Source organism: Canis aureus, chromosome 11 (assembly GCF_053574225.1).
Source record: "Canis aureus isolate CA01 chromosome 11, VMU_Caureus_v.1.0, whole genome shotgun sequence".
Taxonomy (NCBI): domain Eukaryota; kingdom Metazoa; phylum Chordata; class Mammalia; order Carnivora; family Canidae; genus Canis; species Canis aureus.
Window position 1 is genome coordinate 46,945,131 of NC_135621.1, and position 24,249 is coordinate 46,969,379.

General features: G+C 45.2%; 1 protein-coding gene across 15 annotated transcripts in view; it reads right to left on the minus strand.

The window, feature by feature from the left end:
* INPP4A (inositol polyphosphate-4-phosphatase type I A) overlaps window positions 1-24,249 on the minus strand; it is a 134,800-nt gene that overhangs the window by 35,704 nt on the left and 74,847 nt on the right. For 10 of the 15 annotated variants that reach the window (XM_077915112.1, XM_077915117.1, XM_077915118.1 and 7 more), the window contains exons 2-14: window positions 23,218-23,288; window positions 22,092-22,300; window positions 21,446-21,490; window positions 14,527-14,645; window positions 11,983-12,099; window positions 11,618-11,697; window positions 9,905-10,016; window positions 9,008-9,098; window positions 8,371-8,518; window positions 5,578-5,708; window positions 3,163-3,267; window positions 2,551-2,659; window positions 307-324 (exon numbers count right to left, since the gene is read on the minus strand). In XM_077915112.1, coding sequence (XP_077771238.1) covers window positions 307-324; window positions 2,551-2,659; window positions 3,163-3,267; window positions 5,578-5,708; window positions 8,371-8,518; window positions 9,008-9,098; window positions 9,905-10,016; window positions 11,618-11,697; window positions 11,983-12,099; window positions 14,527-14,645; window positions 21,446-21,490; window positions 22,092-22,197 — 1,181 coding nt within the window. In that variant the 5' untranslated portion in view covers window positions 22,198-22,300; window positions 23,218-23,288. The other 5 variants (XM_077915113.1, XM_077915120.1, XM_077915119.1 and 2 more) reach the window with 2 other exon arrangements.

Consider the following 24,249-nt stretch of genomic DNA (forward strand, 5'->3'; position numbering starts at 1 on the left):
CAATGGGTTGACTTGAAATCCCAGCACAGGGGACTTGCCCGGCCTGGGAGAAACAGAGTCCTCTCTCAGAGCGCGCACAGCAACGAACTGCTGCCAGATTTTGAAGGTAAACTGGTAGGCTGAAGATGGGCTATTCATTATCAAAGAACATTGCAGTTGGAAGGGAGAATTCTGTCTACGAGGCTATAACCAGGGGCCCCCGGTGGCACAGAGGGCTGAGGCACCTGACAGAAGAGGGGACAACACAGGCTTTCTCTACAGGAGAGCAAGACCCAAACAAACACTCTCCACAGACAGAAAACTCACCAACACTCCTCAAAACTGCTAAAGAAAAGAACCAAAACGAAATATTAGCAGTTAGCAAACACCAAATGCAAAATAAAAAATTAAAAAGCCAAGTTATCTTTTGACAAAGTTCCTTGAAATTTACGTGTTGAGGCACCCATGACAGGGCCAATAAAACTTCTGAGCCCCATTTGCTTACTCATCAGAGCAATACCAGTGTCTGCGCAAGCCCAGGGAGACATTCCACCTGTGGGCAAGTTATGTCTGCATTTAAAGTATAGTAAATAATGAAAATCATTTCTTCAGGTGGTTTTATAACATTAGGAGGAAATTAAATGAAAATTTATATTATTGATTTGAAAAATACTCCAGAGACATTTTGGAAATAAGTTCTGAAGTTAACAGAGTAATCAGGTATCAACATCTGGACCTTTCTGGGGCAGGGATGGACAGTGGCACCCTCTTTCTGATGGGCTCTCCCTACTGGGGCCCCCATGGCATCCTCAAATCCCCCACACAGTCACATGCAATGGAGTGACAGACACACGATCTCTTGACTGGCTGTGCAGAGCTATGGTGGGCACAGGAAGCCTCCTCTTCACTGTAATTCCCAGGGAACAGGCCAGTCTGATTACCTGGCTTGTCTAGGCAGGGGAAGACCCCTTGGTGGGATCAATCAAGGTCAAGTGAGCTATCTGGGGGCCTCCCAGGAACGTTGCCCCACCCTGAAGGCTGGAATTCCCCTTCCTAACCACTGGCCCTTTTTGTTATTTCCTTCTCTTGCCTGGAGGGCTCCCTTGGCTCTGGGCATCCTGTGCACACATCTGAGTGACAATTTCTAATAGTGTGCTCTCTTCCACCTGCTGGCTCACCCCTCCAGCTGCACACCATGGACGAAAGCTCCTAGCTGCATCCGAGATCCCCTTGGGCCCATGATTGGCCACTGTGCCTGACCTTTCACCCTTTCTTGATCCAGTATGTGATCAGTTTCTTCAAGCCATGTCCTGGCTCCTGGCCACGGCAACACATAGCCTCTGATTCCCCAGCAGGTGCTAATGCTCTCCTCTCCACCTGGCTGCCTTGTCGATTCTCCTGATACTCCCTGGGCCTATGGGCTTCACCTTTCCTCCAACTGTTCCAGTCTCCATTGGTAAGTCCCAGTCTTTCAACTCCACCTTCTGCGGAGGCTGATCCATGGTATCTTCAGCTTGTTTCTTTACTCCTCAAAGATCTCTCTGCACCTACCTTCTCTTGTCCCTTCTAGGACTACCTGCCTAGTCTGGCCTTTGCTCCAGAACCTTGCTCTATCAACGTTCTCTTACCTTGTCACTTTTGTCATCCCCATCAGTCTGACCACATGATCAAGTAATAATCCTTTTCCCCAAGCAGACACTGCGTGCTACTTCCTCTACTCCATGGTCATGGATCTTAAAGGACTATCTATACTCATCGCCTCTACTTCTTACACTTGCCTCCCTCATCTATTTAAATCTTGACGGGTGACATTCTGGAACATCACCAATGCCTCCCACATATCCAACACAACAGCTGGGATTTATGGCTCTCTCCCTGTCACCCCTGCTCCAAGCGTGGCACTGCTTGCTCCAAATGGTGTTGTTCACTTATGTTCTCCTAGGCAAGGCTGAAGCCCCTCAGGGCCTGACCTATATCTGTCACCCTGCATCCTTGGTCACCAGCACATGGACCTGCACTGAGCAGGCTACCAGCAAGGCCAACCCTCTCTCCCTCAACTCCTGTCCTCAAATCACCATGCCTGAGCCACACCTCACTGCATGCTCCACAATTTTTTGTTTGGACTGTGGCTGTGTGCTATTCCCCTTCCACCCCCCGACCTTACTCTAACCTTCTTAAGACAAAGAGTGTTTACCACTGCAGTCCTTTTAGGAAAGGAGACAATCTCTTGCAGGCTTCACATTCTGTGGTGTTCAACACACACCACACATCTGGTGTGACAGACCAAGGGCTCTGAGGGACAACTGAACCAGCAGAGAGTCCACACAGGGTAGTCACCTTCAAGGGGGACTTTGATTTGCTGTTCGTTTGCAGGACCACTACTCAGGTGCCCTCATCACCACCCAGCTGGTCACACACAGAGAAGCACAGGGGCCATGAGGCAGCTCCTCCCGCCACACAAAAGCACATCGGATGGCTGGATGTTTTTGCGGTCACATTATTTATTTATTTATTAACCTGGGAAGCACCAGACAGCTGTACAAGAATCATGAACACCCTCTCAGTACTTACTGTTTCTTGGTCTCTTCAAATTTGTGCAGCTTTTTGCGGAGACCTCCTGACTTAAAACCTTGGCAGTGTGCTGCTGGTGCTCCAATGGTGACAATGTCGTAGTTCTGATCTGAATGACAGAAAGCTCTTCTCCGTTACTCTGGGCTCAGGCCTGTGGATGAGCCAGCTACAGGGAGATGCATGAAACTCTGGGACCCTGCCCCTCCGCCCGTTTCCAGGCAGCCTGTTCCCTCAGTCCCACAGCCTGGATTGTCTGAGGGTCCTGGGGCCCAGCACCATCATTTCAGCAGAGAGGGGGTGTCTCAACGGCCAGAAGCAATTTCCGGCAGTGCCTAGTTCGCATCCCTCCTTGGGAAGGATAACTGCCAGGCGACTTTCTGTCCCAGAAACACAAAGGGAAGCTGGAGGGAGGATAGACCAGGGGAAGGAACAGAGGGAGGGCAGAGACTAGGGGACACAGACCTTACAAAGGTCCTATGACATGTCTCTTATCTGAGTTGCCAGGCAGAACACACAGGGAAGGCTGGGCATATGTGGGGCAGCCTGGGAACCGGGCACACAGGGAGGAAGGAAGTGCAGTGTGATTTAGCAAGGGAACAGAAAAATAGTTACCTGACCCCCCATCGTCTTGAACTCTCATCCTCTGTATGTGCAAGTTTGTGGGAACAAATTCTAACTTTTTATCTGCTTTCAAACTGCTTGCTTTAAACGAGGGACCTGAGAAACAGAATAGGAGAAAACAAGGACCACTGACATGTACCCTGTATTCAGGAATAGCAAGGAGAACAGTGATATTTTCAGGAAGCTACTGAGAGTAAGCAGGTACATGCTGGGAGTGGCCTAGGAAATTCTGAGTTGACCGTGAGCACACTTCATTTCCATTATAGCAGGTAGGTGAAACCCTGGAGGGAGGGCAGCTCACTGGTCAGAAGACTGGTTCTGGGTGCTTAAGTGGTAAGCATAGCTGGGTAGAGGCAGCTTCAGAAGGCTATGGTTATCAGTGCCCTGCCTTCCTGTGACTCAGCTCTCAACTGAGAAGTCTGACACAAAGACTGATTTTGTGCAACACGATGTCAGCACTACTATATAAAGCAAATGGGCCCCTGCCAGGGACTGCCTGTTCCAACCCTGGAGATTGCCATCATGCAAGATCTAAGAAATTGGTTCAACTACAGCAACACATCTCAATCCCACAAAGAGATGAAAAGATCTACTCATCACCTCAGATCTATCAAGATGAACAAATGCTACATAGCTATGGATCCTGGCCCTCCAAACACAAACCTAAACATGTTCCCTTGATTATCCTCAGGGAGGTTAAGGAGGTTGGATGATGTTTGTAACTAAACCTACAATCTTGTTTCTTTCTTTTTTTTTTTTTTTTTACAATCTTGTTTCTAGGATCAGAATCCAACACTAATTAAGGACTGCATGCCTAGAAAAGAAAGGGATTACAAATTACCTGATAATCAGAAGAAGAGAAGAAATAAACTTTCTCTCTAGTGATAAAAGGTAAATTGTACCAGTATATGAAATACAGACCACCCATTATCTGCTTTGCATTTTGTGTGAGGAGATTGTCTTTCAGGGTTTGCTACTTGCAGGTGGCTCAGAGGTCAGCAGCAGTGGCATCCTGAGAGCCTGTTTGAAATGCAGATCTACATTTCAAAATCCTAGATCTGCACTGTAGCAAGATCTTTAGGGATCAGGGATACACACTGACACTTGAGATACTCTGCTCTGGAAACTCAAGCTCCTGTGGATTTCCTGCTTTCCCAGGTAACAGGTATCCAGCACAGGGAGGTCCCTAAATTTCTTTAGTCATCTGCTGCCAATACATTTAGACCTGCCCTTCAGATTCAAACCAAACCCAAGCACACCATCATCTTGTCCTCATAACTGTATCTGGCTTCTCCTCAGCCAAGTTCATGTAGATGTTCATATGTTCTATGTCAAAACCTTAATATTAAGGACTTATGATTTTCTTTTAATCTTGAAATTCCATTATGTAGTGGGGGAGGTGGAAAGAATCTGAAGATAGAGAAGAAAAGTAATGAAAAACCAAAAAATTGATTCAATTTTGGAATAAAAAGGGAATTAAGATTAGTCTTCTAAATCTATGTTTAGATTATTTTGAAAATCAAACAGGATCTTTTAAGAAGAAAGGTGAGGTGCCTGTACTTCACTTTCTCTCTCTTTTTTAAAGATTTTATTTACTTATTCATGAGAGACACGGAGAGAGAGAGAGAGGCAGATACACAGGCAGAGGGAGAAGCAGGCTCCATGCAGGGAGCCCGACGTGGGACTCGATCCCGGGTCTCCAGAATCACACCCTGGGCTGAAGGCGGCGCTAAACCGCTGAGCCACCCGCGCTGCCCTTCACTTTCTCTTTTGAGCCTTAAAATGGAGAGCTCCACTCAGACAATTCAGATGTTCAATACAAGGACTGTTGAATATTTATTTTTTTTAAAGATTCATTTATTTATTCATGATAGACATAGAGAGAAAGAGAGAGAGAGAGGCAGAGACACAGGCCAAGGGAGAAGCAGGCTCCATGCCAGGAACCCGATGCGGGACTTGATCCCGGGACTCCCGGATTGCGCCCTGGGCCAAAGGCAGGCGCTAAACCGCTGAGCCACCCAAGGATCCCCAGGACTGTTGAATATTTAAACTGGGAAATCTAGGAAACCACTTTGTCTCAAAGCAAATGCTTTATGTCTTTTGGGGCATTTCCTTTGGGCATTTTAAGACCAAGACAAAAAAATAACACAAACCAACAGCCTGAGATTTCATCTCCCCTAAATTTCATCCTACATTACTTGCTTTGGCAGATGACACCATAGAAGGAATTTTCAATGCAAATCACATACTTGTCTTCTTAATTAAGATCTGAGAAATCCATATTTGAAAAAATTCACACCTACAGGAAAATCTATTTTTAAAAAAATCCATTAGAGCGTCTGCTGGCGAGAGTATTTGAGCCAGGTTCTCATGCTTCAGCTGGGAAAGTGGAGACCCAGCACCCACCTTTGTACTGATGGAGGTCGGTCAGGTTCTCCTGGTACGTGAGGATGATGGTCTGGTACTGAGTGACAATCTGGCGCCGGAGGCTCTCCCAGCAAGGGGAGAGATCCCCCAACTCCTCCAGTTCACACACTCTGCAAGTAAGACACACATGCACATCAGGCCACGGAGCTGCCTCGCTTCCCTGGGAGAGGCGCAGGTGTCCCAACCAAGCAGGAGAACAGAATGGAGGCAGAAGTATTGTCGATGCCAAGGGAGGCCTCAGACCACAGCTACACTACACATCTACAGAGCAAGCGGTGGGGCAGCACAACAGACCACTCTAGGGGTAGTGGCTGTATGAAGGGCAGACTACCTACCACGTGGAAAAGCACACAGAGACCCTTCTCATAGAAATCCTGTCAAATGTCAGGGGAACTAGATGGAGCAGAGGGGCTCTAGGGGAGTGGCTCCTGCCAGGACTCACACGGGCCACGCAGGCAGCCCTTTGGAATCTGGGCAGACAGAAGGACGTGAGACTCTTCTGGAAGATGAGACGAGTGGAGGCTTGTAAGCAAGTACTTGAGGCCATCTCACTTACCTGTCTCCCCCAGGGGCTATTGTGAGACAGCTTCTCATGGCCCCCCTGTTCTGGGGAAGCCAGGCCTTCCTGCCCTGCCCCTAAGAATACTGCCGCAGAACATAAGGATCCCACACAGCGATCCACATCCACAGCTGCTGGGAACTGGGCAGCCACGCTCTGCTGCACTCACTCGGCCCCCTTTGTTTCTGTGCTGTCCCTCGGGGTCAGGGACAAGGGCCAGAGGGGGCTGTGCTTACTTTCTCTGTCTCCATGAGAAATGAGCTGTCTAAATCTAAAAGTAGCATGAAGGCAAGGAAAGGGGAAAGGGAGAAGAGAAGAAAAAAGAGGATCTGTTACCTACAGAAAAATAAAAGCTGTTTAAGAACTGAAACATAAATGTCTTAGCTCAGCAGTAAATAATAGCTACATAATCAGAATAATGAAAACACAAGATAGACTTTAAAAAAAGAAGGATAACCATATTAGGAAGCTGAGGAAAGTACAAAAGACCTGAAATCCTCATCTCATGGAAACAGTAGCCAATCCCCAAAACTGGTTAAGAGAGTACGCTATATGTTTATTTAGAAATATAATGGTAAACACCAAAACAGCTGAAAGCGTTGTTTCTAGGAAGCAGATCACAGAGTAGAGGGCCCCAAGACTTACGTCATTGTTAAAAGCCTTCTGGCGCTATTTATTTATTTTTTTAAGATTTTATTTATTTATTCATGAGAGACACAGAGAGAGAGAGGCAGAGACACAGGCAGAGGGAGAAGCAGGCTTCATGCAGGGAGCCCGACGTGGGACTCGATCCCAGGTCTCCAGGGTCTCACCCTGGGCTGAAGGCGGCGCTAAACCGCTGAGCCACTGGGGCTGCCCACTGTTTGGTTTTTATACTATGCATGCTTTCCTCTGGAGGGAAAAAGTTAACTTTATGGAATCTACTGAATTGTCTGAAGTTAAAAAGAAAGTTATACCATTTTATTATTATGAAATTAGCAAAATCAAAGTAAAAGAATACGCACACGAGCTGCGGTGAGACCTATGTCTTTGCTCACTGCTGGCCAACTGGCCCTGCGGCTGTGGGTCTGTTCATGAGTACATGAGCCCCGTCTGCTGTGGCTGCTGATGGACCTTCTCCAGTGTCTCTGCCCGTCTTTCATGCAGCTCCTTCTTGCGCTCTGGGTGTCAGTTTAATGCCACCATCTCACAAAGGCCTGCCCTGACCACCCTCCTCCTCGTCATCCCTTCTAATTTCTGCACACTGCTCACGCAGCTTGGGCTCTGAGAGCAATCCCCACTGCTCCAGAGGGACTGTCTTCCACAATCTGTCTCACTCATTAAGAAGACTTTTACACCATGCACACCAGTCATGTGTGTGAAACTGGTATGATGAAACACAACAACAACAAAAGCCTCAAAACCAGAGCTCTGGTGAAATAAGTATACTCTTTAAGGTTATAATCTAGTATACCAAATAATGGGAAGTTATGCCATAATTAAAATTATAAGTGAAAACTGAAGACCTATGCAACTATACAGAGTAGCTTGGAAAATCTGTATAAATATGGAAAAGCTGAAAGGAAACTTCTAAATTAAAATAACTATTAAATTGTACACATAGATAAAGCAGCTCATTGCATTATTCTTGTCATTCTTACATTGAATTTTTTTTCAAGAAAAAAATTTTTTAAAATGGCTGTATTGAAATAGTAAGATTCTGACTGCATTGTTTCCTTTCATGCTATTGTGTTCATAATTAACACTGTCTTATGACAGCAAGGAGAAATGACATCTGAGGAACACAGGCAACACGCTCTGCGATCTGCGGCACTGAACCACCCCTCCGGCCTCTCTCTGCCATGGGATCGATGGAATATGCCTCGGGCTGAGAGATACAAAAGAGCTGAGGGCCCCAATGGGTCATACTTAGCTCTGTGTAGCCTGGCCCTACCCTAGAAAACCACTGACCCAGGTGGCCAGGACCAAAGAACGAGCAGCCATTCCTCATCACTGAGAGGGAACAGGAGAGGGGAAGGGAAGGCCTCACACAGAAACTCTAGGATATAGGTGAGCAAACACAGGCTTCAGCAAGCTGAGGCCACAGAGCAAACAAGTGGCAGAGGCTGGATCTGAAGCTGGCCTCTGTTGCCAGTGCTCTCTACCCACCACATCTAAGAGCTTTCTGGAAAGGAAGGGCATGATGGGTGGTTGGCCTCTCCACATGGCCTCACCTGGCCGCATCCTCTTCCAGCAAGAGCTTCACAAACTGCCGGGGCACATGCAAGGAGAGGACGCTCTCTGCCATCTGCTCCAGGATCCGCAGGTGGTTGCCATCCGTGGTGGGGAATCGGTACATGCGGCAGATGGCTCCGCCGAACACTGAGGTGGGGGATGTGGAGGAGATGGAGGCTGCGTGTGAGCTGGCTACACATCTGCCACATGTGCCCTCCTCCCCAGGCCTTCAATGGTGCTTCTTACTGTTCATCTCAAGAAAATTAAAACCTTTAAACCAAAGTCCACCAAGTGACTGAGCCTGGCTGCTCCTCCCTTGAGACATGCAATCTTCTTGTCCCAGGGCGTGTAACTAACTCTCAAGTGCAGGGGCTGGGGTGGGGAGATTGTCAGTCAACAAACCCGAGGCAAAATGAGAATGAAATGAAGGAGGAGACTCCCCACCCTCTCCCCTTGCTTGGAGTATTACTAACTCCACATGCTGGCAAAAAGCACGGCACTTAGAAATGTGGCAGAGAGGTGACAGTCGGGATGCCTGGCCGTGACAATCAGAGCGGGCAGGGAGGAAAAGGTCAGCATGGGCCCGAGTGGACACTCACAAGAGTGGCAAGAGTACCAACGGAGGAAGCTGTTTACCCGATTTCAGTAAAGTGTCTTTTCTCAACGAAGCATACTTGGATCGGATTCCCAGTGCCTCTGTCAAGCTCTCATCAACGGGTAGAACCATCTAATAATGTGTGCAGAAAAGCAGAGAAAAACAGTGAGACTCAGACAACTCTAAATCACTCAGCAGAAATGGAGTCCAGATGCATCATCAAAGAATTCTTAAAATTGTATTCATCATTAACTCTACAGTAAATACGTTGCCTACGCCACATATTAATCCACTTGCCAGTACACTGCACTTGGGCCACACACACGATTTTCTAGTGACTAGGTCACTTCACCTGATGTTGTGGTGTTGTGACATACAGAATGAGGGGAAGAAAGAGATGACGCTTGGGAATGTTTGCACAGGTGACATCCTGGGCTTATTTTGGGTAAAATGAGTTATTTCCATACTTTACAGCAATGACCAATTACCAATGTTTGGTATATTAGAACTGTAGTCTGAGAGCATGAGGGACCTATGTGAGCGACTGTGCATGGGAGACAGAGTGACAGAGAGAGAGTGAAGATGGAGAGGAGGAGAGGTATGTGAGAGGCTGCAGAGGGTGTATAGATAGGAGATGTGCATACAGTGGCTGTAGGGCACCAGTGTACGTGGGAGGGAAACTACAACAAACTAATCCAAGTCTCATTCCATACCCTCACTAGCCACCTTCTCCCCTCCTGACTGCAGCTCCCACCCAGCAGAGCCCTGCATGTTATGCTCCCTGAGGTAACTCCCCTTCTTGATACTTTGAGAAGTGCCTACGGAGACTGGCACATTCTGCTTCGGGGGCCCTGTCTTTCCCTTCGCTGAGCACAGAGGCAAAGTCCATCAGGTCCTCCTACTCCTTTTAACAGAGAAGAGCAAGGTGGCACACTCACCCTCCCATTGACAGTGTCCAGAGACCGGGTCACAGGGGGCCGCTGGTCTGACTTCTCTTCCATCTGCCAGCCAATCACGGTGATGTTACCCACGCGGTCGCTCTCTGCAGATCTGCGGTGGGCAAAGTACTTTGGTAAGAGGCATTGTACCTGCATTTCATTTTCTGCTTAAATGCAAAGCTCAGCCATCCTGGGTCATCAAGGGGTCCTGGGAGTGCCAGGATCTGGCCTGCCAGTCAGTCAGCAGCATTCACTATATGCACAGGCTCTGGGGGAGGCACACAAGGAAACGTGAAAGCACAGGGAAGGGCAGCATCTGAGAGGGGACACAGCACCCCAGAGAAGCATGGATGTGCCTGGGGTACAGTTGCAGGGGAAGAGCCAGTGCTTGTTTGGGAGGCACCCATCAGCACCTGGGCTGACCCCTGCCCTAGAGAGTGATGAGGACACATCTCAGAACAGGGACTGGGGAGCACTTTCTTCTGGCATGAAGCCCCCTTTTGCTCCCTCCCATCCACCCATAAGCTGTGATTAGACCCAAGACCTAGATCTGGACCCCAAGTAAGCTAAGGGTTTCCCAAAGCCTTTGAATCCTGATATGATAAAGTTAATGCCTCTCTAGCCCTAGTCAGCTTCACCCTTAAGATCCCTCAGGATGGCTGCCAGCTGCCTGGGCCCATCTGACTCATCCAGGGAAGCCCCAGCGATACCTTAAAGCCTCTGGCTTTTTATTTAAGATGTCTGATTTAGCAAGGTCCAAAATTGTTATGTGGTCACATATACTGACAATTTCCTTTGTGACTTCTTCTCACTGTTCTCATCTGTAGAAAAGTGCCTCCCCATGCTCTCTGCTCAAGAGTCCTATGTAGCCCCTTTTCAAAAGGATGATGTCCATTTCTTACATTTAGCTCTGATGCAACTAGAGTTAGTTCTGGCATATGATATACCTGAATATTTTCCTCTCAGCAGCCCTTTCACCCACATGACCCCTTGCATCTTCTGTAAGACCTGTCCTTCAGCCTGAATCAGGCTCTTTATGCAAACCAAGGGCCACAGCAGGGGTCTCGCTCTGCCCATGCCTGTTAACACCACTACCACTACAGCCTTAGAATGGTGCACTATCCAGCAGGTCATTAACCTTTGTTAAGTCTTTCTTGCTGTTTTGGAATAGCTTCCCAACGGACTTTGAGGAAAAAAAAAAAAAAACCATGTTAGGGTTTCCATGAGAATTGTCTCTGAAATGAATTTGGGAAGGGCTGACATCTTTGACCTCTTTCATCTCCCTTCCAGGGATAAAGTGGGGATTCCCCTTCCTTCCTCCCATAGATATTTGTTGAAAACAGGCTCTGTTCTAGAGGATACAGCAATGAAGCAAAGTAGACAAAAACCCTGCTTCCTTGGAGATCATATTCTAATGGGAAAAGATAATAGACAAAAATGCTAAGTATTACTAAATTCGTATCTAGGTTTTCCTTTAGATCCGCATACAACAGGGTTTATGTTTCCTATGGATATTGCACATTGCCATTCCCTAAAGGTCTTCTGATAGGCTGAGTTTTAATCCCACTTCGGTGAGTAACCACCTCCTCACTTATCTCAGCCTTTGGGAGGGGCTGGGCTTTCTTTCTGTGCAGGAAATGAGGCCTTTCCTGCCTTCTGTCCCTGGACTGCATAATTCTAGATCCTTTCAAGGGAATAAAGTTAAATACCAACCTTAGTGTTAAATGCAACCTATGATGCCTGTCCTGGAGCAGATCTTTGACAATGAATGTTCCAGAGCCCAGTAAATACATCTGAGGAAAAGTGGGGAGAGAAGGCATTAGTACGCTTGCTTTACTTCTGATCCAATATCAGGCCCTAGAGAAGTCCAGCTGGCTGGTTCCCACAACACATCTGACCCTATCTCAGGAGCCCAATAGGGATGCTCAAGAAGAAATTCCTAAAGACAAATACATTTGAACATCAGTTAATCTGTGAGCAAAGCAGTGAAGTTAATCTGTGTTCACCTCTTGCTTAGATGATTACAGAACTCTATAAAAAGGGAACAAAATCTCATGAACCACAACGTGTTACTTAACTGTTCCCTGAGATCGATCTTTGACATCATACACAGAGAGTTTGATTTGTGTCATCTGATTGATGAGAGAGTCTTGAAAGAAGGCAATACTGCTTAGAAATATAGGATTGTTGGTTCCCTAGAACAGAAAAGAGAATAAAATCAGAATACAGGGGATCCCAGGGTGGCTCAGCTGTTTAGCGCCTGCCTTCGGCCCAGGGCATGTTCCTGGAGTCCTGGGATCGAGTCCCACACCAGGCTCCCTGCATGGAGCCTGCTTCTCCCTCTGCCTGTGTCTCCGCCTCTCTCTCTCTCTGTGTCTCTCCTGAATAAATAAATAAAATCTTTAAAAAAAAATCAGAATACAGTGTTATGTTTTTCCAAGTAATTGCTTTTGAAACACACCAACATTTTCAGAATGAGACACTAGTCTTCTTACTGACTTGGATCAACACAGACTCTCATGGTAGCCTACATGGATGCCTACAAACAAGCCCAAACACTACTTTCAGCAAGGACAAAGTAGTGTGACAGACCTCTACAGATGCAGCCACCACAGGCAAGCCCACTGCACAGCCACACCCGAGGGCTCACTCTAAGGGATTCTCTTGTTCACTAGAAGGGATTCTCTCAAAGTAAAAGAAGTTGGATGTCCACATGTATTCTTGGTATTACAACTTTAGATGAGTAATGTATTTGGATCTACTACTTTGGCTTGTTCCTTCAGGATGTACAAAGGCAGATGAAAAAAGAAACGAATGGCTTAAGTCATCTCTTATTTCCAGAATCCCATAGTTGGAATAATTAAGAAGTGACCCTTTTAAGGCTATCCTTTTCAAAAGACAAGCTGTTAGTTTCTAGCTCACAGGTGCCCATTTTTGGCAGCTTAGCCCTGCTCCCCCAGAGTCCCATAACATATTTTCTTTCTCAGGCGGTGGTTAACTATCTCAGCCTAATGGTTAATGTTCCTGTTTGTGCCTACTGTGGGTTCCATGCCTCTAGCTCTGCTCCCTCTGCAGCTGCTAGATCTAGTCTCTCAAGGTCTACTTGGCAGCACCTCCTGGGTGGCCTGCTGGGGCCGCAGCCCACCCAACCTTTCTCTTCATCTGCCCTTGGTTACGGCTACTTCTGGCTCTATTCCCAAGGAGGCTACAAATGTCTGCTTTGGTGTTTCTTTCTCCATCATTCTCAACCACCCAGGAACAATGAACTGCCCCCACATACCCACCTCCAGGGCCTGTCAAATGCACCCCTTCTCTTCACTCCTTCCCACTGCCAGTCAGGTCCTACATATTCCCCTAAATGACTACCAACTTAGGACCTCCCTGAAACACATCTAGTCAGGCGACTCCTCTCTGAAAGGCCTGCACTGGCCCATACAAAATCCTGGCCTGATGATCAAGGCTTCTCTCCTTTGTTCTTCCACTTAGGCCTTCTGCACACACAAAACAGGATAAGGTTATTCTCCAAACCCACATGATGCTTTCCTATTGCATGCCTTTGCAAAACTAGCACACAACTCTGGTGTGCTCTTCAACACGTGGTCCCCAGACTGACAGCATGGCATCACCTGGGAACTTGTGAGAACTGCAGAGTCTAGAGCCGCACTCAGATCTCTTAAGTCAGAATTTCACTAAGCACCACCAAGGCAGCCTCTCCAATCCTCAGAGCTGGATGCTCCCCACCTCCCACCTCCCAGGTGCTGCTCTCATCTCTCTACTCCACCCCCTCCCACATGGCTATGTAGAGAGAGGCCATGTTCACTCTGCCTCCCCACTCACAGGATGGGGAGCTCCTTGAAGGCAGGGACTGGGCCTTCAAGGTATTTGTGTCAACCACAGCGCCTGGCACTGTGCTCCATGCAGGCAGAGCTCAGCAAATGCTTCGAAAACAAAATTGTTGATTTGAACTTGGAAATAAGTTTTCAAGAGAATGAAAAAGGGTTCCAGAATATGAAGGGGGAAGAGGAGGAAACGCAGTTTATGTTTGTTTGAGACTGCTAGGGAGGGGCTATTAATATAGATGCTCATGTCACAAACAAAATCCTGCACAATCTCACACAGATCCTATACTTAGTTTCTTAATTCATATACGGTGCTCAATTATCTAAAAGGGATTTCTAAAAGTCCCAGGATGAATGCACATCATTTAATTTAATGTAAAATATAAATATAAAACACACAATGCAAAAGGATCTACAAAAAGAGCCAATAAAAATATGGGTATGCCCAGTAAGAAGGCTGGTTAATAGTTAATGGCTCTCCAAACTTTGATTAAAGAACACAATTCTCCAAAAGCAGCAGCCAAATGAAAATGACAAGGAAGAATGAGCTCTTTACCTCTTAAAAGGCAATAACCTCATAGGATCATTGTTTAAAAACAACCAGCCAATAGCTAATCCATAATTGTAAGGGATATGGCAAATATAATGCCACTCATATGAATGTGAAGAAAAGCATCCATGTACTGGGATTCCATGGAGGGCGCTCAGGTCACCCGCAGCCTATAAACATCGTGCGATGTTTAAAGATTGCAGAGCTTCAGGGTCAGAGCCAGCAGTACCTACCTCGATGATCTCCGTCTGTGCATGTTTCGTCCAGAATGCCTGAGGAGGGGTGGTTACACTCACTGCTACAAAACTATTTGGTTTTCGATCTAGCGATGGAGTATGCAACTCACTGCAAGCTATAGAATCAAGAAAGGAAAGAAACAAATCCTTTAAAATCAGGCTCTAATTAGTTCTCTGTTCCAAACACACCCAAAGAAAGCAAGCAAACAAATAAAAAGTCAATGACACTAAGGGGATGAGACAATTAGTCATCACATGGAGGTGGCCTTTTCCATTGGAAACAATCTCTTCTCCACCTGTCTCCCACTCCCATGAGAACTAGGCCCTAACTATCAGTGGAAGGCTGAGCTGAAGAGCACTTTCTGTGTCCATGGGTTAGAGAACACAACCGCACATAGGGTCTGACCCATAATGTTTGATGACCCATAATGTTTGACCTTAACCAACTGAACTAACCAGTTGAGCTAAGCGGCCACAGAGTTTATAAAATCAACACAGCTACACATGCCTGCATCCTATGGCTGTGGTGGCTAGCCTTAAGCTGTGGCATGCCAAGGTCTCTGTGTGAATACATGTTGGAAGCAAATTTAAAAATCTGTGGCAACACAAACATGTTTTTTTTTTTTTAAAGATGTCATTGCTCATCTATTCTCCTTATAAGATTCATATGAAATGCCAGATTACTGGGCAGCCCAGGTGGCTGAGTGGTTTAGTGCTGCCTTCAGTCCAGGGTGTGATCCTGGAGACCCGGGATCGAGTCCTACATCAGGCTCCCTGCACGGAGCCTGCTTCTCCCTCTGCCTGTGTCTCTGTCTGCCTCTCTCTCTCTCTCTCAGGAGTAAATAAAGAAAATCTTTAAGAAAAAAAAAAGCCAGATTACTAAAAATGTTACTTTTTGGAACTAACAGTTTCCTTTGGAACTGTTTCAGTTGCAAAATTTATTGTACTAACAAGCATTTTGAAATAGACAATACTCAGATCATTCTAGCATATAAGTGACCCACAGGAACAATGATCACATTTTACCACTGAATCTAACACCCTATCTGTTGTGAAGTGCACTATGAAAGCTAAAGGACCTGGGGCCATTAGATTATGATACGCTATTGATTGTAAGACACCTTCTGATTAAATAGAAAGTAAAACATGAGAAAACACACATCTTAGAACTGATGAAATACATGGTAAATCAAAGTTCAACACAATTGTAGGGACAATTACCTTTTTTTGAGAAGTAATACATGCTCCCCAGACTGTGGCAAGTCTGGTCGGTTTCCAGAGATCTAAAATAACTGATTGTGACCATTTTTGCCAGTGTTCTCACTGCCCCTTTATGGAGGAGAGGCTCTTTGGAGATCCTTACTCTGCCGATTCCCGCCCTCATCATTTCCATTTTTAAAAATGCTCATTGGTGATTTAAAATATAGAAATTGATTTTTGCTTTGGAAAAACAATTTTAGTTTTCTATCCATGTGTATTATCTTCTCACAGGCCTTTATGAATTTTCATTATTTATTGGATATAATAAAATACAAAGAGCTTAGGTTTTCCATTCAATTAGTTTTGACAATCATACACACCTGTACAACCAGCACCAAAACAAGATGAAAAACTTTTTCAAAACACCAGACTGGAAATTTCCCCTTCACACTTCCCAGTCAATTCCTCTACCTTTGCAACCAACTTCTGATTTCCATCACTTTTATCTGTTCTTGAATTTGAGATTCATCTATATTGTTGCATGTACTGATAATCACTCTCTTTTTTCAAACCGATGAGTTAGATTCCATTGTATGAATGTATCAAAATTTATTTATCCATTCTATTAATGGACATTGGGTTGTTTCTGGCGGTGAACCATTGTAAATAAAGGAGCTATAAATACTCCTGTTTGTGTCTTTCTGTGGACATGGGCTTTCATTTCTTTTGCATAAGTACTTAACAGTGACATTTCTGGGTTATAGCAGAGGATATGTTTTCTAAAGTAGCTGCATCATTTTACAATCCCATCAGCAATGTATATGAGTTCCAGCTGTTCTGCATCCCCACCAACATTTGGTAGGGTTAGTCTTTATTCTATAGTTGTTCTAATGGATGTTTGAATTTGCATTTCCATGATGATTAATGATGCAAAGCATTTTTTCACCATGTGCTTGTTGTTCCTTTTTATAACTTGTCAAGAATCTGCTTAAGCAGAGACCACGCTGAACCCACTGGATTTTAACCTAAGTAAATAAGTTTGTGTTGTTTCAAGGTGTTCAATGGTAATTTGTGTTACGGCAGTGATAGCACACTAAAGTACAGAGTTAGTGCTTTTTGCACGGAGAAATCTTTGCCTACCCTGAGGTTGGGAGTGACCCTCTGTTTTCTTCTAGAAGCTTTAACACTTTATTCATTTTGAACATTCTCTTTGATTTCTTCTGCTAGGTCTGGTGCAGCAGGAGTCAGGGATTTGACCATTTCACTTGCTTGTCTGTCCTCCCTTAAGCTTCATGTTTAAGTGACTGAAGGCCACTCAGCTTGTCCCTTCGTCAGATGTGGGTTCTCATACCCACGTGAAGCAGGAACATTTGAGTCTTTCAAGCACAAGTGACAGCGGACAGATTGAGGTATAACAGGTGGCTAAAGCCGGGAAGACTGGTGTCAGGGTAAGGGGTAATCAGCCAACTGCCACCTTCAAAACACACCCTCCTGTAGGTAACTGCTCTTCAGACCCAACCCCTAGACAGCTAAGTCTCATTCAGTGTTTATTCCTAGCCCTAGGGCTTCCATGGCTCTTTCCCTCAGCAGCCCAAAGTCACATCTGCTGTCTGTTGCTTACATTGCTTTGGCATATTCCCAGAGAAGTCATGAGTCTCTGGCATGTATGCCTCATCTCTCCAACCAGATCACCTGAAATCTCAGCTGGATAAGTGCTGTTGAGGCAAAAGCAATAAAATGGATTTCAACTACATATTCTTTGACTGCAATTCTGTATCCAAGCATTTACCTCAAGGAAATAATCACCAAAACGTGTGAAAGATCTATGTACAAATGTATTCACTGGGGTGGTATCTATATTGGCAAGTTAGAAAGAATCTAAACAGGAAATTGGTTACAATAAACATGGTACAGCCATACAGTAGAGTCTACGTAGGCATCTGAAGTGATGGGGCAGATTTCAGGTTTATTACAATGAAAAAATACCAGTGACATTTTGCCACATGAAAAAAATACCAGCGTGACATTTTTGTAGATAATCCCATCACCCCTACAGGCAAAAAAAAAAAAAAATCAGTAAAAATTCTGTATAGCACTGTGTGGGTATAAAAAAATATTTCTGGAAGGATCCATACCAAAATGCCAACTGTGATTATCTCTGATAGGGTATTTTCCTCTATTATAGGTTTTAAAATGAGCCCTTTTTAATTTTAAACTTAACATAAAATATTTGACCATTCAATCCTCTTTTTTTTCCCCCCATTGTGGTAAAAATAACTTAAGATGAAACTCACCCTTACCTTTTTAAGCTGTTTTTCCCCCGTGTGCCTCAATCAAATGGCTATTGTACCATCCTTGATTTGCAAGAATCAGAAATATCCCGATTTCTATCACAGGAGTGAAGATTTTTACCTTGGTTACATCAACTCTCATCCTGTCTCTATACTCGATCAGTTTAGCTCAAGGTTTTTTTTGTTAAATCCATATTCTGCATTAGTAAAGTTAAGTGAATATTATTATGAGCTAAGTGGGATTTCCTTCGCTTTTCTCTTGTGCTGGGCCCTGTTTTCTGGCTCCCATGTCTTCCTTGTTCTCAATTTACTCCCTCATTTGGGTGGAACACATCCTCCACTCATTTCCAGAGAAAGGATGTGGGAGAAGTTTGAGAGTCTGCAAAGCTGAAGTAAGTTTCTTTCTCCCCTCATATTTGACTGTCTGGCTGAGTAGAGAATTCCAGATTGGAAATATTTTCCCACTCACAGTAAAGGTGCTCCCTTTCCATCGTCAAGTTCCCAGTGTCCCTGAGAATCTCCTCTGCTCTAGTCTGACCCCAGTCCTTGGATATGACCTGTTTTGTTTCTTTCCCCTTCTGAAAGTTTAAGGATCTTCATTTTATTCCCAGTGCTCTGAAATCTCACCAGGATGTGCCTTGTTCTGGGGCTTTTTCAATTATTATGCTGGGCCCTGGTAGGCATTTGTCACCCAGAAACACTGCAGTTCTAACAGACTTCTTATTTCTTGGTAATTCCCCTCCCTTCCACCCTTTTCTGTTTTTTTTCCTGTAAATGTCGGGCTTCCTGGATTTGCTAATTTTCCATTTCAAGTTCTCTCCCATTTTCTATTTTGCTTCAAAATTTTTACTTTTGGGGATAATTCCTTGAATATATTCCAACGTTTATTGACTTTTTAAGGTATTTTTAAAAAATCATATTTTAAGTTTCTAAGATTGCCCTTGTTTTTCTTTTCTTTTTTTTTTTTTTAAACAGCATCCTGTTCTTATTTTATGGATATGCCATCTTTTCTTGAGGCTATAAATTTTTTTGACATTTTCTTCTACTTTCTTTAATGTCTGCATTTCTTCCAAGTTCTGTTTTTTTCCTACTTCTTCTTTCATGTGTGGGCCTTCTACAAAAGCCTTCAATCTTTAACCATTCTCACATTTTGTTTTAAATCAACTTTGAGGGGTATGTAAAAAAATATGCCCATTTTAAGTGTGGAGCTCAATGACTTTTGATAAATGTATACATCCATATAGCCACCACAGTCGAGAGAGAGAGAGAACATTTCCATTGCCCAAAGGGTCCCCTGTGCTCCTTCCAGTTGGTCTTCACCAGTACTCCTAGACAACCACTGATAGGTCTTTTGTCACTGTGGATTAGTCTTCCTGAGTTCACATAAACAATCATAAATATACAACCGCAACCATTTGAATTGGCTTCTTTCACTCTGCACGATGCTTCTGAGATTCATCATGTATGTATCAGTACCTTTTCTTTTTCCTTGCTGAGTGGTATTCCACTGTATGCATGTACCATAGTGAATTCTCCTGGTGCTGGATATGTGGGTTGTTTCCAGTGTTGGCTATTATGAATAAAGATGCAACCAGTATGCATGTAACCAATCTTTATATATGCACAAAAGAATGCCCATTCATTTTTAAGAATGAGGTATCAGAAGGCTGAGTATGAGGGTGGGCTGGATGGGTTCCACAACAGCCCCTGAGTGGCTGGTCAGCCTACTTTTTGGTTGGGGTCCAGAAAGCCATCATTTGTGTCTTTGAGGGGAGTGGAAGTGGATGGTTTACTTTCTCCAGAGTGAGAGCCTCCTTCCTGAAGAATAAGCCTGGCAAAATTAGGGGAAGAGGAAGAAGGCTGGGGAGGGCTTGGTCGGGGCTGCTATTCAGTAGACTTCTGGCCCTTCATCACACTCTCTTTTGAGCTGATGGACCTCAGCCCAGAGCCTCTCTGCCTCCCAAGTTTCTTACAAGAGTAACCACCAGTCCATGCAGGACTGACAGTGTGGTGGGAACTTGAACCCCAAACTCTTCCTTACACAAACTTTCCAATAAGTCCCTGCTTTTGTCTCTAAACTCCACAGTATCTCTGGGATAAATCCAGCAGCCTCACAGCCATGAAGGTGTGACCACACTCCTCTCCATCTGCTCCCTCCTCCTCATGGGTTACATTTTGGGGGTTCCAAAAATGTCTCACTGCACAATGTGTGTGTTTCTGTTTCTTATTCTTCCTGACATGTGAGATGACTTAAGACAAGGGGGTGGGAATAAGTTCACTTTTCACTTGTGAAACTGGAGGTTCTTGGGTTAGTATTACAACTTGTGAAAAACAATAAAGCTCGAGGTTGGAAGTGGGCAGCTGCGGGAATCCCAGCAGGATTAAACACTGCTTCTCCCAACCTCCTGTCCCTAGTTCAAAATGCAGGACTCCCTGCCAGTGCAGAACCAGCCATCAAGTCACAGTTGGGAAACCCTCTGAATTTGTTTAGGGGCATTCGGTTGGAAATGGGGATGCTTTCAAAGTGTAATATTAATTTGAGAATAATGCCCTTATATTTGTAAATATTTTGTCATTTGTCAAAGTTGTTTGTCTGATTTTGCTTTAAGCACCATGATCTTTTTTGTCTCTCAAATGGTAACATCCCTTACAGCACATGAGGAAACTGGTCCAGTAAGGTCAAGCGACAGACTCAAGGCTGTGTGGTTGGTTTGTAATAATCTGGACTAGAATCCAAGTCATCTGACTCTTGAGGAGATGCTTCTTTTTAAGTCATACCACCTCCCGGCCACCACTGCCCAGGGGACAAGGGAAGGGGAAGAGGAACACAAGATAACGTCAGGCTCAGGCAAAGAACCATCTGCAACTGGTGGGCCAGGTGGTTGGACCTTTTGGGTAAGCCACAGTAATGCCGTGCTTCCCTGATTCCAGAGCCAGCACATTCTACTACAGTTTTTTAGGACAAGTTTAGGACATTCAGGGCAGTATTTAGGATATTCTGATGCTGTCCAAGTGAGAAAGCACTAGGTGTCATCACCTTCATTCACAAAGCAGGGAATAAGGGCTAGACAAGTAAACTCAACTGCACAGGGCCTTATGGCTGGGTCTGACAACCCTGGCCCTGAACCAGTTTTCACACCTCTCCAACCCTCCCCTAGGAGGAGGGGGGCTGTCCTTACAACTTGTGGGCACTTATCTCCTGCCCCCTGACCACTGCCAGCCTGGAGGAAACGCATGCTGAAGAGACCCAAGGCCTGAGGCTTCCAGGTTCCCTACCATGCACAAGACATTGACACCCACCTCGTGGCTTCATCTTAGAAACAATTCAACAGCAGTGACTTTTCTGATACAAATTCATGCCAAGATCCTGCTTTTGTTTTTAAGCAACATACATTTTTAAACAAAAAATTAAAAAAGATACTTACCTAAGCTGAATTCTAAAATGGGCTCATCTGGATCTTGTATATTTCCTGAATAAAGAAGAAATGACAGGGAAAAAAGTCACCCTTAATAAACTTTTCCTGGCATTTAGATTTTATTCAAAAGACTCAACATTCTACTCCCCACCACCCCCACTTCACAAACTGGTATATGAGATCACTTCATTTTCTAAACATTTTGCTTCTGAGATTCCTAAGAAGTCTCAGACTCCTAGACCAAACCCCCCTCCCTACTCAGCTCTGCATATTCACATCAAGTAGGGCTTTGATCATGGCCTGGGCACTTGCCAGACAGGCACTTGCCAGATGGGCACTGTGGACATTCCCATATCGCCTACTGGCAAATGAGCTGTGGGGGTGCCCACCCAAGCTGGAAAACTGCCGGTGGGCAGACTGCAACGGAAGCAGTTTCCAGGAAGAGAGCTGACCTCCTCCCTCCCCATTCCCTGATTCAACCAGAAGAATGTTACACCAGGGTGCCCTCCAGCCTGGGGCAGTCACTGGGGGCTTATTGTGACTATCCTCAGGGTACCCCAGGAGGCAGGTGTGGCCCTCCCAGCTCCTCTATGGTGTGGGACCTATGTGTTGTGACCTTGTACCAGAAACCCAGTGCAGGTCCTATGAGGCTCACCTGCCAGAGAGAGGCCCAGCATGTCGGCTGCCACGTCAATGGTGGAAGCCCGCTGCATCGCACGGGCCCTGGCGCCATGGCGAGGGCTGTGCTCTCTTGCTGTCATGATGTCATTGGTGATGTTGTACTTCCTGTTCCTGGGTCAGACCACGCCTGATTCCCCGGGAAGCGCTGTCACCAAGCCCTAGTCCCCTAAGGTGGCAGTAGTCCTGAGAAAGAGGCACAAATACTGGTATGAAACACGGATGGTGACTGAGAGACCGCGCTCTCATGGAGACAGTATGGGTCTAACATGGGCAAGTGAGGAGCCAGGAATGGAGAGTCAGATGATCTAGGCCCCGTCTAGTGACCTCTTCCTCTATGCTCTTCAACACTAACACTCAAATACCACCAGTACATATGCTCATGGGATTATGTAAGGAAATCATGATCTCTTCAACAAAGACATACTACATGAAATGATGGTTTAGATATAATCATAAAAGAAGGCTTTTGAAATTTTCTTGTTTTATTAGCCTTTTCTGTTGACAAGTCTCTTAGAATCTTTAAAATTAAATCAATTCACCTCTGCCAGAAGGATATGATATACACAAAGAGGTCTGCAGCCCACTGGCTGCACAGTAGAACATTAGAGAGACAAAGGCACTTTTCTCCAACCCGTTCGCTTTCTTCCCAGAGCTACAGAAACTTCACATGTGTTTTGGTCTTGGGCTTGCTTTCCTATAACACATGTGTGTGTCATTTATGACTGACTCAAGTGGACAGTGCTGTGCTATGGATACAGAAGTCTCTGGGCAAAGTGCCAACACAGGCTGAATCAGACAGATTCAGCCAGATGCTTTGGCATGGCACAGAACACACACTATGCTCTAAGAAGTGGGTTAAGCAGTAAGAAGTGAGTTTCATGTTTTTCTAGCCCTCTATGCTACAATTCCTGCTGTGTCTAGAAGGAACCAACCTTTAGAAGTGAAGATAATTAGATGGTACAATAAAGCTGATTTAAGACACTCCTTTCAAAGGTTTCCACGTATCCAGACACTGTCTTCTCAAAGTCTGTCAACACCTGTGCCCCCAAAGGGCCTGTGTTCTTGCTCTCAAGTTAATATTCATTCACCCAGCAACTTACTGGACATGTTTGTTCTTGGACTAGTTGAGACACGTGGCATTTCTTCATAGAAGCTCGTCCAAATCCATCATCTAAAAACAGAAAGTTATAAACTTAACAAGCTGGTCAAATATGAAGCTCTTGAGAATGCATATTATAACGCAATGCTTATGCTATCAGAGATGCCTAGAGATATGGGGAAGATATGGGGAAGCCAAGAGCTACTATAAGTTCCTTTGAGCTCCACACAACAATCTAATCTTTTGGCTCAAAAGCAAAGGTTTTTGCTGATGCCCAAAAGAATGAGAAACAGAAAATGCACATTCCCACTCCCCTCTTCCAGGAGTGATCCAGGGGAACACGTACCAGCCCTAAAGCATTCACTGTGTGGCTTGGATGTGGTTAAGGAAAAATGAGCTGAGAATCTGAGTCCCAGTCATCCTGCTCACAAATGTCAGGCCCTGGAAGAAACTGCCGGGCCCCTCTGAGGCTCTGCTTTCTGGTGTCTAAGATGAGGCTGGTTGTACTTGTCTCACAGGGCTGCAGCGAGAACCAAATGTGCAAAAACAGAAGAGGGCTCTACCCTGCCGTGGCTGCGTGGGCCTTGGGTGCCTTCCTGTGGAACAGAACACCCAGGCTCCGACTCAGTCAAGAGAGACTGTCAGGGCAGACCTCAGGACCCAGTGTGTGAGCTATCTGAAATACCTGGAGTCTGGGTACAGATGATAGGCAGAAGTGTGCTTGGCCCTCGCGCAAACTCTGTTTCTCTTGCAGGCTGAGCTCCTCCCCCTCCCACTGGAGCACCTAGGGACTGTTAGCCTGGGCACCTCAGCCGAGAGGGCAGTGGCAGCTGACAGCAAGAGGCATACAAAGTCACAATATGCAATGAAAATGGTAAAGAGAACAGGGAAAGTACTTACACTACTAATATCTGTAATTTATAATAATGCTTGTACAAATTAACAAAAAAACACCTCACTAAAAATGCAAGTGGTAAAGATATGAATTCATAAAAGAGGAATACATGTGGTAAACATTTTGGAAAAGTGACCA